The sequence below is a fragment of the Cottoperca gobio genome, unplaced genomic scaffold (assembly GCF_900634415.1).
Source record: "Cottoperca gobio unplaced genomic scaffold, fCotGob3.1 fCotGob3_415arrow_ctg1, whole genome shotgun sequence".
NCBI lineage: Eukaryota > Metazoa > Chordata > Actinopteri > Perciformes > Bovichtidae > Cottoperca > Cottoperca gobio.
Window position 1 is genome coordinate 90,081 of NW_021166997.1, and position 17,007 is coordinate 107,087.

The 17,007-nt window shown below is 38.7% G+C and overlaps 1 protein-coding gene across 1 annotated transcript in view; it reads left to right on the forward strand.

Moving 5' to 3' along the window:
- The window catches only part of tmem132e (transmembrane protein 132E), a 101,292-nt gene that overhangs the window by 44,695 nt on the left and 39,590 nt on the right, over positions 1–17,007 (forward strand). The window contains exons 4-5 of the mRNA XM_029427944.1: positions 5,976–6,168; positions 16,235–16,378. Of these exons, the coding sequence (XP_029283804.1) occupies positions 5,976–6,168; positions 16,235–16,378 (337 nt within the window). The remainder of the gene's footprint in view (positions 1–5,975; positions 6,169–16,234; positions 16,379–17,007) is intronic.

Below are 17,007 nucleotides of genomic sequence, written 5' to 3' on the forward strand. Positions count from 1 at the left end.
TTACCTGAAACTAAGGAACGAGCTGACGGTGTTTTCCCTTCGGGGAGTATTGATCTCTTCATCGCTCTCTTCTCTTCATTATTCTCTTCGTGGAGTTTTCCTTCATCAGATCACTTGTTGTTGGATTATTCAACGTATTTATTCTTCTGTAACCCTCCATCTGGACCGGCGGCTCGTTGATGAACCGATGCATTATTGATCGCGATCGCTTTCAAATGAATAATGTTCCTGGAAAAAGCCGGAGTCTCTGTCAGGACAACAGAATAACTGATCATTTATAAAGAGTCTCAGCTCATTTGATTTCTCCCTGAATAATTTGGTGCTACACAAGCGATGAAACGATAAAAACAGATTCAGAACATATATTAAGCTCCAGTGTTGACGCATCACTGAGATCTGTTTGTTTGAAACTGTATGAAGAACAATGTTTTCTATTTTTAAAGCAATACATATATTTATTTTTATTTATATATATATATATAAATAAATGTATGTATTTTATAATTATAATTAATAATAATAATAATAATAATAAATGTAATTACTAATTATATAATTAATTATATTTATATATATTTTATTATATTATATATAATATTATATTTTAATATTTATATTAAATTAATATATATTAATATTATATATATAATTAATTGATAATACTTAATAATTAATTAATACTTTTTATATTTATTTGTTTGTTATTTAATTTAAACACTTTTTAAAGCTTTCTTAAAAAAGGCACATTTAATTTTTTTCGGGGAAACTTATTTGCTTTCTGTTTGAGAGTTAGCTGGAAGCAGGGCGACGTTAGCGTAGCTTAGCATAAAGCATAAAGCTAAGCTAGGCCAAGTGAAAATGTACCTCTAAGACTCTAAACGATCTAATTTACAAATTTCTTCTCGTTCCCATCTCACATTTTAACAGCTGTGGACATTAACGAAGTAAAATAACTCAAGTACTGCGCAAGTACCATTTTGAGGTACTTGTACTTTTTTATACTTTTTAAAAAATACTCTACAATTCAGAGGCAAATATTGTACTTTTATCTGACGGCTTTAATTACTTTTAAGATTCAGATCTAGATTAATGCGACAAAATATAATCAAAAAATAATTATCTTGTATTATTATAGGTTCAAATAAAACTTTATTGATACCTTGGTGAAATTCACAACATTAATGCAACAATAATTATGATCCAATAATATTATTCTGAGATGGAATAAGTGCAGAATAAGTACTTTCTGTAGACTATATTTTTATTTGTACTACTTTCAATGAAGTAAAGAGCAGAACTCTCTCTCTGTACAGAAGAGGATGTACAACTGCTCCTTTGAATTCATACTTTATTTCAATGAATCATCCCGATGTTATAAACTCGGACCATCTCTGTTCTTCTGCAGAGCTTTGATCCAATGAAGTCTCCGTGTTAATCAGTTCAAACAGACCTCGAATCTAATAATTAAATCCTCACGAGCTCTACAGAAGCCCCGAGCTGCAGCTTTTAAAAGATGTATTTGATGCTGTACGGACCGGACATCATTACGTTAATGGGAACAGGAGCGGACTTCATCGCGTTTACGTCCTTCCTCATTTAAGTTTTCACCGTCCACTACTTTCTTTAAATGCCTTTATGTTGAATGTTTAATTCTTTTTGTCTTTGTTTTAATTATTTGTATATATTAGTTGCTAGTTAATAATGGAGGACAGGAACACATTTCCTTGTGCAGTGACGATTCCTTGTTTCCTCTGAAGCCTTATGAAGTGGACTCATGTCACATTAATTAGCAAACCAATACATCATTTGGTGATTTAAGGAGAAGGTCACCCTATAATTAACCATTAAGGGCTCATTAAGGGCCCACCTGGGCTCGTGGGTCAACTCGTCCGAGGAAGACCTTAAAGTGAGGAAGGTGCTTGCATGGAGGGCCCTGAACGGCATGACCTGTGTGTGGAACTCCAACCTCCCCCGACAAATGAAACTCAGCTTCTTCCATGCAACAGTGGAGTCTGTTCTCCTGTATGGCAGTGAATGCTGGACCCTGAAGCCCACCCTGCAGAAATCCCTAGATGGGTGCTACACGAGAATGCTGCGTGTGGTGCTTGGCATCAACAAGGATGAGCATATCACCAACTTGTATGGGGGGGCGCTAAGGGTGGGCAGGTCACTGCCAGAGACACCAAGAGCTGCTAGCCAGCAAACTTGTGCTGTGGGAGCCAACACACGGCACCGATCACGAGGGCGTCCCGCAATAACATACGTGGACGTACTCAGGAAAGATGCGGGAGCAGAAAATACTGGCGAGCTAGCCAGATGCATGGAGGATCGGGTGTAAAGAGAAAGAAACCTAAAACAGGAATCAATAAGGATTCTCAGGGCGCGTGCAGAAACATGTTTTACAGTCAAAGTGTCAAGTGGAACTGTGGCTCATTGCATGAGATGTGAAGGAGAAATGTCGTTTTCACTTTCATTTAAACAACTTACTCTGATAAACTGCCCTCTAACCCGAATCAGTGCACTGTGCACATCATCTTCCCTCCAGCGCGGAGCTCTCCACACGTCCTCCCTCCAGTGGGCCGTATTGATGACAGCTTTAGTGTGTCACAGACAGACGGGGGTGTTTGTTTTCAGTGAGTGATGTCGAGACAAATAGGCCGAGATCTCATCACGATGTTCCTGAGAGGAACCTGTGGTGGGCGGAGGCTCGTACAGATAGTTTGATCCAGCTTTCATTAAAAGCCTCTCAGCCTGAATGGTGGGCCGGGTCTTTGCTTTTGTGAAGGGCAGACGGCGAGCGCTCCACTAAAGGTGATGCTTCTCCTCACGGGTGGAGACAGATTTAATTTGCCACCAGTGAGACAGTTCCACGTGCGGATTACAAACCCAACGAGCAGGGTCTTCATAACACGAGGGCTGTTATCGCTTCCGCAGCGAGTCTTTGGTATCTTTACACAGCAGAGAGAAGAAGAAGAAGACGAAGACGAGAGAGATTGCTAAAATATTTCATGAGCACGAACATCAAAGCAATCAGGTTACCTACCGAAAGCTATCGATCGGTCTGAAGCGAATCTGCACCGACTGCAATTACGGCTGTTTGAAAGTGAGAAGCAGATCCAGGAGCTCCACTCAGGCCTGGAGATAGAAGAAGAAAGCTAGCTAGCAGGATTAGGGGGCTGTGATTGTTTATTGATAAGACCTGCACACATGTTCCTTCAGAGGCCATCAGTGATTAGTTTATAGCGTATAATAAGGACGTTAGAAAGGTGTCACTTCTCATCAGTTTTAGCGTCGCTCTTAACGGCCCCATGCGTGAGTGGAAGGAGGTATAGTATATCGATGAGGTTCATGGCTGGGGAGGCACTCACTCTTTCAGGGTCAGATTTACAAATATATGAACCCAACTGAGGAGCTTCTTCACCATCATGGCAGCGTGAACATTGACTACAGGTTATGTTTCTCATATCAGCATTCTTTATACACACACAGGTAAGGTTCATATGTGGACGTTACATTTATAGCGGCTCAGAGAGGTACATGTATTGTGCTCACGTGTGCCAGTACTGTCTGCCTCACCTGGTGTCTTCTCACTGTGGCTTTATGTCACATCAGCAAGATTAAATATGTTACACACACACATTACATACATTAACTGGACTGTGGAAAGTCAGGACGCATAATAAAAGTGTCTGTAAACATTATATTGGCGACATGCAGAGAGATAGCAACAGGCACGCGCCAAATGCATGCGCTCAACCGAGTTTGCAAGGGATTGTGCAATCTGAGGAGGCTCAGCTCGTCACTGCCTCAGCGCTCCTGTAACAGAGAATACGCACATTCAGCGATTTTGACAATAAAAATAAAATAAATAAAAATCAAAAAATGCAGTTATAGCACAGACCAGTGGACAAATATACATTTATATTTATTTTATTGTTATTTGTTTTTTTACTTTTCCGCACGTCCCTGATGTATATTTATATTATTAATAATATTATTAATAAGTCCAACATCAGATTAGATTTTTTCCAGTAATCTTTCCCCATAAATGAATGATCAGAGACGTATCTGTTGTATCTGCTACAACGTGGGGATTACTGAAGAACATGTTCACACAGCCGTCGTGGTGACGGTGACACGCTGAGACTTCTGAAACACTTGGTTAGCGTGAGAGAAAGATGGTGCTTTCACTTAAATATTTTATAAGTCCATGCATTATGTACAGTGTTTTCAATCAATGTTGACTTTTTCAGTATTCAACAATATATAATATATTTAACAGAGTGAACACACACACACACACACACACACACACACACACACACACACACACTTTTTCTTCCAGGTTAGTAAATGAAAAAAGAAAGAAAGATGTGAAAAAGACACAAGGTCAAGGTCTTACTTATCATTTATTATATGCAGCGACATCCTGAGTATAAGAATGTTAGAATAGACTCAACGTGCCATGGGGCAGAATAAACAAGCTCTTTGTAATGCACTCTGCCACCTTATTAACATTTACAGTATAAAAACAATGATTGGGGGGCTACCTGTACCCTGTACCCTGTCCGGCCCACGGGCCACACGTTGGGTATCACTTCTTTCAGGAAACATTAAAACATAAACATATTTTCCAGGAGAGCGTGTTGTAAGAAGACTAATTAAACATATTGACAGAACTTTCAGTATCAACACTTTGCATTGACAGTCAGCACTTAACTAAATGAACTCAAGGTACATTTTCTGGAGCTTTCAACTGAGTTCAAACTAAGTTGTCAAACTCTTGCACATATTTCTAAAGGCTAGAACGAACGTTAGTGTCGTTCTGAGTGAAACACATTTGTTAAGTCTTTGCATATGAAGATACTTTAGAGTTTGTTGAACGGTCGATGCTCGGCGGGTTTCTTTCTGGTAAAGATGTCTGAGTCCGCTGCTGTCAGACGAAGCAGCTACAGAGTGCAGTTAAAAGCCGGGAGGTTCCCGAGTTCAGACTTCCTCCGTGGAAGACATCCGGCGGAGCGTGATGGATGCAGCTTTGCAAAATGAGATGAAAAGACATACTTAGTGCATTGATACCTCATTAGTTAGATTGAAATGAGGCTCAATCCAGGTGCCTGAAAAGATCCTTTTAGTTTTACTGAAGGAACGTGTTGTATTCAGGGTTTGTGAGCAGACCGAGAAGAAAGAGATTATAGCACTAAAGGATTAAATTGCAGCATGAGAGAAGGATTCACATTGTAATATGTTCCCGCAGCTTCTTCACCTTCACTTCATTTAATCAAGAAAGGTGTGACACCGACGCCACTTATCATAATGGCTGCACGGCAGGATCATATTAACCAGAACCACTAATCGTGATGTGGATTGTGTTTACGTGTTATACCATTCCTGTTGCTTTCGCTGCCTCGCGTATCAAGTGTACGTGAGTAGAGCGCGGTAACATTTCAGAAGGGAAGCTCGTGGTAAACATCACGCCGTGACCTTTCAGATGTTCACTGCCTCGTGTCAGTCTGAAGGAGCTCTTTACACTTCTGTGCACTGAATGAAATGTTGTGGTGCTTCCTCATCAATCAATGTGCCTCGACAACCTGCGTGAACTTTGCAGAAAACATAGATTACACTCCACCGCAACATGAGAGCTAGAAATCTTCCCAGGACAGCTTGTTGGATATCATTGATCCAAGCAGAATGTTGGAAGTACGTTCAGCTCTCCTGTCATGTCACTACAAGACTGTAAAGTATATGCAATGTGTATTACAAGCTGCCTTTGTGTTTCTGCACAGAAGACATGTCAGCGGATATGCAGATGTAGAATATAACTTTGAATAAAGAACAAACACTTCAATACTCTTCTGACAATACTTCAGGAACACCGCAGGACGGCCATGTTTAATCATTTAAATGCATCTATAGAGTTCATGCTTCATGTTGCTCACAGCTGACAGCTTTATTTTTAATTCTGTTTGGTCTGGCAGGGATATTTTAGGCAACGTCGAGGTGATGCAGTTGGATTTCGAGATGGAGAACTTCACCAGCCTCTCGGTGACCAGAAGGATCAACTGGAACATCGACTACAAGGGGCAGAGCCCGCCGCCCGACTCGGAGAAGGTTGTGACGGAGTTAACCGTGGTGCAGCGAGACATCCAGGCCATCATCCCGCTGGCCATGGTGAGTGCACGGCTTTAACATGTTTGCAATTATTCATTATCTTTGTTTTAAAAAAATATTTAACATACAGACTGGAGATCTTTGAATAAACTACTGTGAGAAACAACTATCAGAACCAAATGTGAACTTCTCAAAACATTATTAGTTATGTAATTAATATCATCTGAAATAAACAGATTATTATTATTTGAGGAAAGTTAATTTGAAATCTGTCCAACCCCCATGATGTGTGATACTTGAAATTAGGACCCAAATATTTATACAAGATGCCATCATGTGTTGCATCAGGAGGTTTTACATTAAAACTGCAGCTTTTATAAATCTATATTTAAAACTTGTGAGTATATTTGATGTACAGAGCTTCAGACATGATGTACAGAGCATCAGACATGATGTACAGAGCGTCAGACATGATGTACAGAGCATCAGAGATGATGTACAGAGCTTCAGACATGATGTACAGAGCGTCAGGCATGATGTACAGAGCTTCAGACATGATGTACAGAGCTTCAGACATGATGTACAGAGCATCAGACATGATGTACAGAGCGTCAGACATGATGTACAGAGCTTCAGACATGATGTACAGAGCATCAGACATGATGTACAGAGCGTCAGACATGATGTACAGAGCATCAGAGATGATGTACAGAGCTTCAGACATGATGTACAGAGCGTCAGACATGATGTACAGAGCTTCAGACATGATGTACAGAGCTTCAGACATGATGTACAGAGCATCAGACATGATGTACAGAGCGTCAGACATGATGTACAGAGCTTCAGACATGATGTACAGAGCATCAGAGATGATATACAGAGCATCAGACATGATGTACAGAGCTTCAGACATGATGTACAGAGCATCAGAGATGATGTACAGAGCATCAGACATGATGTACAGAGCGTCAGACATGATGTACAGAGCATACAGAGCTTCAGACATGATGTAAAGAGTGTCAGACATGATGTACAGAGCATCAGACATGATGTACAGAGCGTCAGACATGATGTACAGAGCATACAGAGCTTCAGACATGATGTACAGAGTGTCAGACATGATGTACAGAGCATCAGACATGATGTACAGAGTGTCAGACATGATGTACAGAGCATCAGACATGATGTACAGAGCGTCAGACATGATGTACAGAGTGTCAGACATGATGTACAGAGCTTCAGACATGATGTACAGAGTGTCAGACATGATGTACAGAGCATCAGACATGATGTACAGAGCATCAGAGATGATGTACAGAGCATCAGACATGATGTACAGAGCGTCAGACATGATGTACAGAGCTTCAGACATGATGTACAGAGTGTCAGACATGATGTACAGAGCATCAGACATGATGTACAGAGCATCAGAGATGATGTACAGAGCATCAGACATGATGTACAGAGCTTCAGACATGATGTACAGAGTGTCAGACATGATGTACAGAGCATCAGACATGATGTACAGAGCATCAGAGATGATGTACAGAGCGTCAGACATGATGTACAGAGTGTCAGACATGATGTACAGAGTGTCAGACATGATGTACAGAGCATCAGACATGATGTACAGAGCATCAGAGATGATGTACAGAGCGTCAGACATGATGTACAGAGTGTCAGACATGATGTAAATCAACATCTACACTCGTTAGGAAAGAACACCACTCCTGCAACACTTAATTATCTGCTTTTCATTTGGACTCTTCTCTTGCCTCCTGAAAGGTGCAATTAAGTGAAGGTAGTAAACAGATAATGGGAACAGAGGGACATTAATCGTGCACGAGGTGCTGAGTACCTCAGGCTGTGTCTCACCTGGTTGAGTGAAAGTCCACCTGATATGTTCTGGTTAAATGTTCTTTGCATGGTAAATCATAAGAAGGCTGGATTCAGCTGGCGTGCAGGAGTAGATGTCCATCAGAGGACGACACAGACTCTTGAGAAGTGTCATCCACTGTCCTCTGTTTCCATAACTACAACTGTTGAGCTGCAGAGGACGTTGTTGCAGCACATATGTTGTGACATAAGGTTCGCCTCGTGTCCCTTCGTCCCCTTGACATTTGGGATTAGCATGCATCGTGTGCCAGATGTGTTTAGCTGCGTTGCAAAATTAGATTTCTGCCTGTGTGACTTTCCCTTGTAAAATCTATATTCTGAGGCCCGATGGCAGGAAGTAGGTGAGCCTTTTCCAGAGCTGCACTCAGTAGTTACATCTAATGGGAAATGGTTCTGTAGCTGTAGGATTGTAATGCTTTTTAGCTGCATCTGGCATCGCTAATATTGTTTATATTGTTGTATTTCAAGGACATCTGTAGCCCTTCTTTGTTTTGAAACAGAAAGGAAAAGTTTTCCCACCCTGAGAATCCTCTGAGTGCTTCTAATTATCCAGCCGACATTACAATGATATTAACAGTCACAATTCACCATCTGAGATCAGCTCCTGCTCATTACTCAGGAAGGAAGAAAAGAGAAAAACTTAAATCATCCGCCAACACTTATTGATTTCCAGATGTGAGGGAGGCCTGCAGTCGGTCACCTGTGGTCCGCTCCAGAGATGAAGGTTAATCCATCACTTCAGTTGTGGCGACTCATTTGATTGTAAATGATATCAAAACAGAACGTGGACGTTGCAGCTCCGCCTGCAGAAGAAGTGGCAGCTAAACAATGATAACAGCATCATTATACATGATGGATGAAGTGAAAACAGGAGGTCTTATCACAGCAGGACGGACCATCTTCATCATTATGGCAGCTTGTTGAGGGTCTTAATGAGATTGTGTGAAGAGGAGCGCTCGTGTGATGTACAATCAGAAAGTTCACCTTCCTCACGTCGCTCTGGATCAAAGTACATTTATAATCATACGCAGCTCAAACACATGGATGTTAGTTGTGTTAAAAATATCTAGAAATGTTGTTTTTTACATTCAAAGCTTTTATTAAGGGTTTTGAATGTCATAGTATTTATTAACACCCTAGAAAACACACAGGGGGGGGGGGGGGGGGGGTATTGTGGTTACATACATGTCATTTATGGTGCTATCAGACCGCCCGCTAATACAGTTTGAGACAAGTGAAAAAGTTGTTTTGAGGCGAAACACCAACAAACATGAATTAAATATTTAGTTGGATAAAAACATGTGAATTTCTATCCATTTATTCTTTGGACTTTACAACGCTCTGGAGTTATTGGAAATGTTTGAATCACACGTGTCTGAAACGATCCTACGCAGCACCTCTGCAATCTAAATCTACAAGAAGTATTATACTAATAATATTAGTGCAGCTTCGTCTTTAGAGTTTAAACACAACGAGTAGAAATGCAATTAAATGTCAACGTTATAGACGAAGCTTCCAACTAAAAGGAAATAATCCTGACACTGGGGCTTTTGTTCCTCAGTTGCAGTTATGTTTAACCTCTGCTGAATATTGAGCTTCCTGCCGGCGAGTCGAGTGTGACGTGAATAATAAGACGATGATAGTTAAATGGAGGAACAGTAATAACTGCTGTTGTGGTTCTGAAAGTTGGGTTGACATTCTGTCTTCGACCCTGCAGCGTGTGCTTATCTCTCAGCACAAAAGTGATGTTTTATGTTTCACATCAGAGTTTATTGTAAGTAGCAGAGAGAACATGGCCGCTGTGTATTTACACATCCAACGATCTCAAGGGCTTTTTATGAGTCTGTGCTGCTCAGGTCAGGAACCAAAGCATTTCAAACAGAAGTGAATCGGATTAAAGGAAAGGCGGACACAAATAAAGAAATAACAGTGTAACATTAAATTGCCTCTCAAGTTGGACATCCTTCAACTTCTTTTTGCTGTAGTCACTTTAAGGTTAGTAGTGGATGCAAACAACCCGGCTCTTTGCAGCTGGTGCCGTACACCCACGGAGAGCTTGTACAATAGATCAGCACTTTCAGAAAGTGCTGATATAAAAAGGTGGGGGGTGGTTCTGTCTCCCAAATACAAGCAGGAAGTATGTTGCGTTACAAAGCACCAGAGATGAAGGTCTAGGACGGACCCCTGCAGTAATTCTTGACTGAGTGTGAAAGGGAATGAGCTGGTAAATGGACAGTGAAGAGGATGAAGAAGGTTTTATGGTTGGCAGACTACAGGAGACTGAAGTTGACCTGCTGCAGATGAGGGGATACGGGGAGGAAGGAGGAAGACGAGGGTGGAATTACCTGAGAATTTACAATGTGAACGGAGAAACACTTCCAGCATGGTGAGGTTAAATCAACCCCGAGGCTTGTCACACAGTTTAGACCACCGTTACCACCGAGCCTTTCCTTCCCAGGACATTCTTCTTACTGTGAGAGACGAGAGCGAGGAGGCGAGAAAACAGGAAGGATGATGCGGGGGGGGGGGGCAGCTCTGCCAGATCTCCCAACTCCATTAGCTGCTTTGAGCCACAGCAGCTACCAGATGTTAAATATAAAATGATGTTTTGTGTTACACAAACCCCAGAGCGTAAAGTCACACATCGCATTTTTAGATATATAACTTTGTGCATTCATAAAGATACGCATCTGGCTGAGTGTATTGTTCACATTATTCAAAAGTAGGTGAAATGGTAGAAGTTCAACTGAGCATTTAAGACTAACACGCTAAGTAACCTCGCTACCACCTCAAACCATCTGTCGTCTGTAAACATAAAGAAGTTTAGATTAGAAGAGACTTTTCTTTTGGTTCTAATAAACATATTTAAGCAGAAACATGTGCTGATTATCACAGTTTTGCCAAGACAGTAATTAAAAGTATATAATATTGTGCATTGTGCAAAAATAAAGGGATAAATCTTTATTCAAACATTGAATGGGACTAACACTAAGTGTGTATGTATGTAAATATATATATATAGTATATATATATATTTATATATTCAATGTTTGAATGCAGATTCAGACTCGACTGATTAAATTGATGAGATATTTAGGGCATTAATCCCATCGTCTATATTCGACGTTATCCCCGATGGATTTTTGTCAAATGTGAAATAAAAACAATTATTTGAGCTCATATCACACAGGCCTTGTAGAATTAGGGTTTATTTTATACTGTATTATTAAAAATACATTCAATGCAGCCAAAATAAACTAATTGAGTTAAGTATTAGAACACGTTTGTGTTATCATGTAACAAAGGTTTTGCTGCTCCATAGAGAATTTAGTAATTCAGTGAAATGATATCTCTGTGCTGTGATGTCTGGTTCAGGTAAGCATCATCAGTGCTTCCACTATAGCACACGTGTGATTATAAAGCGTCTTGTGTAGTGTAATGCTTAACAGATGCTTTGCTTCCCATAAACTGGCCACGTTTCATAAACCCAAAAAAACAAAGCAGCTCTGTTTATTTTTAGTAACAAAAACTAATTTAACTGAAATTATGGAATTTGTTGGACATATTTTACAGAAATAAGTGTTGGATTTGATCGTGGGGTTCAGTCAGAATAAATCAATTTGCTACTTTGACAAAATGCACATTCTGTGTGAGCTGGCATCAAGCACATTGTGAATCCTTTGAAAACGGTCCTAAACATCAAAGTGTAGATTATTTGACAGAAACAAAGAGTCTTGTGATGCTCTCATTTGACTGAAACGAGCTCTGTTGGAGTTATGAGGTTTAGAAAGCTTCAAAACTCCTATTTTCTATTGTTGAAGATGCCGTATGCAGGGCACGTTAAAGTTTCAGAAAGATCCTGCTCTGTTAAATAAAATAAGATAAACAGCCCTGACAATTTAAATCCCTATTATCTGAGCGTAGCTGCACATTTCACTTCTTCACTACATTTTTAACATGAAGCTTCTCACTAATTAGATTCCTTCTACATGTCTCCCAAGTGTTAACAGATCTTTCTCCTAAATAAGTACAACTATATTTATACAACGTGTCACTGTGGAATATATAGCTGACTGGTTCAGCAAGGTTTTATGTACTAATGCTAATATTTTCAAAGAATTGCTTAGGAGTTGCAGTTATTGCTGCAGTGTTAATGATATTATTGATTCCTTATACAAGAAGCAGAACAAAGTTCTTTAATTAACAAAGGAACGTCTGACAAAGCACAGTATAAGTGTGAAAGTTAACGAACTACAGCTGTCTAACTGTACTTAATGGAGTTCCTCAGGGTTCTTTGCTGGGTCCTCCTTCATTTTCTGCATTTCTGCTTTCCAATTTTTCCATTGCACTTTGTCGCATTTTGCTTTTAATGAAACATTAAGTTTGCAGTTGTTCTGCTCAGATTGGACACAATTAATGTTTTCAGCTGCAGCCATTTAGAAAAGTAGAAGAAGTGTGCAATTATAAACTATTGTGAAGATAAATGATTCAACTGGTAATTGCCTCAGTTATTACCAATTATATTGATAAAGATTTTGCTTCTCATGTGGGTTGGTATATTTTCTCTGATGCTGTGATGATGTGTGGTGTCAGCCAGCTGTCCCATGTAAAAGACGTGTTTCACCTCAACCTTAGGCGGTTTAATAAAATCAAAAAGTTTGAAATTGTATTGTTTAGATCCCTCTCTACATCTTTGCACCTAAGTGCTGTTGTGTTGGTGGGATGTCATAATACCAGAAATGTAGTCGTCTATACCAATAACAGATAAATTCCACGATTCTCGATGCCCAAATTAATACCACGGTAAAAAATCAAAAACAAAGAATCTCATGTACTTCATGTATTTTGCATACTGGTTTTCATTAGGAGGTTAAACAGGTCATAATGCTCTCTGTGAATTTTGATAACGTTATAATTTACCTTTGCCGAATACATATAGTACTTATAATACCTATAGTACCTATTGTACATATAGTACTTATAATACCTATAGTACCTATTGTACATATAGTACTTATAATACCTATAGTACCTATTGTACATATAGTACTTATAATACCTATTGTACCTATTGTACCTATAGTACCTATTGTACCTATTGTACATATAGTACTTATAATACCTATAGTGCCTATAGTACCTATTGTACATATAGTACTTATAATACCTATAGTGCCTATAGTACCTATTGTACATATATTACTTATAATACCTATAGTACCTATTGTACATATAGTACTTATAATACCTATAGTACCTATAGTACCTATTGTACATATAGTACTTATAATACCTATAGTACCTATTGTACATATAGTACTTATAATACCTATTGTACCTATTGTACCTATAGTACCTATTGTACCTATTGTACATATAGTACTTATAATACCTATAGTGCCTATAGTACCTATTGTACATATAGTACTTATAATACCTATTGTACCTATTGTACCTATAGTACCTATTGTACCTATTGTACATATAGTACTTATAATACCTATAGTGCCTATAGTACCTATTGTACATATAGTACTTATAATACCTATTGTACCTATTGTACCTATAGTACTTATAATACCTATTGTACCTATTGTACCTATAGTACCTATTGTACCTATTGTACATATAGTACTTATAATACCTATAGTACCTATAGTACCTATTGTACATATAGTACTTATAATATCTATAGTACCTATTGTACATATAGTACTTATAATACCTATTGTACCTATTGTACCTATAGTACCTATTGTACCTATTGTACATATAGTACTTATAATACCTATAGTGCCTATAGTACCTATTGTACATATAGTACTTATAATACCTATAGTACCTATTGTACATATAGTACTTATAATACCTATAGTACCTATAGTACCTATTGTACCTATAGTATTTATAGTACCTATTGTACCTATTGTACCTATAGTACATATAGTACTTATAATACCAATAGTACCTATTGTACATATAGTACTTATAATACCTATTGTACCTATTGTACATATAGTACTTATAATACCAATAGTATCTATTGTACCTATAGTACCTATTGTACCTATAGTACCTATATTATCTATAGTACCTATAGTACCTATTGTACCTATAGTACCTATAGTACCTATAGTATCTATTGTACCTATAGTACCTATTGTACCTATAGTACCTATATTATCTATAGTATCGATTGTACCTATAGTATCTATAGTACCTATAGTACCTATTGTACCTATAGTACCTATAGTATCTATAGTACCTATTGTACCTATAGTACCTATATTATCTATAGTACCTATAGTATCGATTGTACCTATAGTACCTATAGTACCTATTGTACCTATAGTATTTATAGTACCTATTGTACCTATAGTACCTATTGTACCTATAGTATTTATAGTACCTATTGTACCTATTGTACCTATAGTATTTATAGTACCTATTGTACCTATTGTACCTATAGTACCTATTGTACCTATAGTATTTATAGTACCTATTGTACCTATTGTACCTATAGTACCTATTGTACCTATAGTATTTATAGTACCTATTGTACCTATAGTATTTATAGTACCTATTGTACCTATTGTACCTATAGTATCTATTGTACCTATAGTATTTATAGTACCTATTGTACCTATTGTACCTATAGTACCTGCGTTACTGTAGAAAAAACAAGGACACCTTTTCAGAATTTCGGCATCGACTTTGGAACCAAAGTGTCGGTTCTTGTGCCCTGCTGAGGACTCTTCAGTATTTGCTCAAGGCTCTGAAGAGTAGATGCCATAACAAAACTAAATGCTGAGTCTGTGTATAATATTCCCTCCTACGAATAAACAATTCTGGGCCTTGCAGTTGAGTGGGGACACATGCACAACTAGAGGGGGAGGGAAGTCCCACACTTAATGCTCTGCACCCTTATTAAGATTTTAAGAAAAGTGTCGGGCAGAGATTTAAATATGCTATTTTTGATTTCAGGAAATTGACATGGTCTCAGTCGCTCTCCAGGGCTTCTCCTGCATCACAAATGAGAAAACTTGGTTCCCTCTTGCAGCTTACATGATCTACAAAAAATAATTAATTGATTCACTTCAACTGAAGGCTTGGTGTGTATTTTAATTGGCTGTTTGAATTCAAAATAAAATTGCAGATGAGGTGACAATGTTGGCCTTGTTTATCAGAATTCAAGGATTATTTTTATCAGTGCGTACGACTGGCTGGATTTATCACCATTTGATCCCTTTTGATAGTCAGAAGTTTTAACTATATATAACAACAGGGCAGATATACTGCAGACATTCTCTCAATAAACTCTATTGTAATGGTTTAATATGTTAAACCTACCAGAAACATTATCAACGGATAAACTCAAGGCTTTACTTCATGCAGAGTTTTCATCATTTAAGATGATCTTGACCCCAAACTGTTGAGTAGCAGTAAATATATTACAGAGATCCATTAATGTGAAGAACTGAGAACTTCTCCATGAACTTCTCTCTGTTTATTTGAACTAATTAAAACCAAAAACTTAGTTATACTTTCTCCTCTGAAATACTCTCATGGTAAAATAATAACACAGCTTCCTGAGAGGAGAGCACTAACACATAATGGAGGTGCACTAAGCAAACATGGCTGGATCAGAATTATGTAAATGTTGGGTTTTTTCGGTATACTTACTCATATTAACATAAAAGTTTGCTCTTACACTTCATGGTGACAGAAACACTTCCTGATGCATTTACCGGAGTCATTGTGAAAATGTTTTACATGAGGCATCTGTCCATAATGAAGTTCCTGTTACCACTTATGTGCTTAACTTAAAGTAGCACAGTTGCATCCGCTAGTGTGAAGCAGTACAGCAAATGTCATGTCTTTCATGCGGCCTGCTCTTTAAGCTCGATGCTGTGATTTGGAGTGGAACCACATTAAAAATCTGTTTCCTTGAATAATTTTAAGGTTATGATTATCTTCAAATGTCCTTTCCATCCACATTCCAGTTACTTCCAGTCGCTCAGTGGAAGAACAGCGAAGATGAAATGTCAGTTGATGAAATCCAATGAAAGAGTCAGTCAGATGAGTTCTGCCACTGAGTCTCACCTGTGAGGCGCAGGAGCCTCCATGGTAACGCTTCCAAATGAGCACATTAGTAATGCTGATGAAACATCCACGAGCATCCCTCCCTGCCTCTCACTGTTTCATGAATATCTATCCTCTCTCTCCGTAGGACACAGAGATTATCAACACGGCTATTCTGACCGGACGCACCGTGGCCATTCCTGTCAAAATGGTCTCCATAGAGATGAATGGAGCCGTCACTGACGTCTCAGCCTTCGTGCAGTGCAAGTCCTCCAATGAAGACATTGTTAAGGTACAGTAAACCTGATTTTCTCAACCTCCGTCTCTGGGATAAGATGACAATTTGGAAAATGTGCTCAGTAATACTGCAGAGTGGTCCAGCACCACCGTCACAACGTCAGGAAAGCATAAAAGCTTCATTGTAGGGGCGGCTCCGAGTGGACTTGTGATGTGATTATTCCCTTATACCTCAGATAAAATCAATGGATGTTTATAAAACTCCACGTATAAATCAGTAGGGTCACAAGGAAGCGGCTCGTCACAGAGACACCTTGTTCACAGACGTCTCTGGTTGCTCGTGTGATGCAGCAGATATGACAGTGCGGCTTCCTGGGAACAATCACGACTCGCAGGGAATCCAAGCTGAGAGTACAATACCAAGTGGGTTGATTAAATAAATTAAAATGGGATCACAACAAGTTTCAGAGCACATTAGAGGCTGTGATTACGCCATTATTATTTTCTCCGGTCAATTACAATCATAATAGATTGCACTATATGCAGATTGCGTAATTGTATAGGCAGCACAGTGTCGTCTTGCACTGTTGCTCATATTAAAACGAGATGGTGTAAGGGAAGATGTGACTTTAGAGGTTGTAAACAGCGTTCACTGTATGTTATTGTATTCAAATATAAAACTCC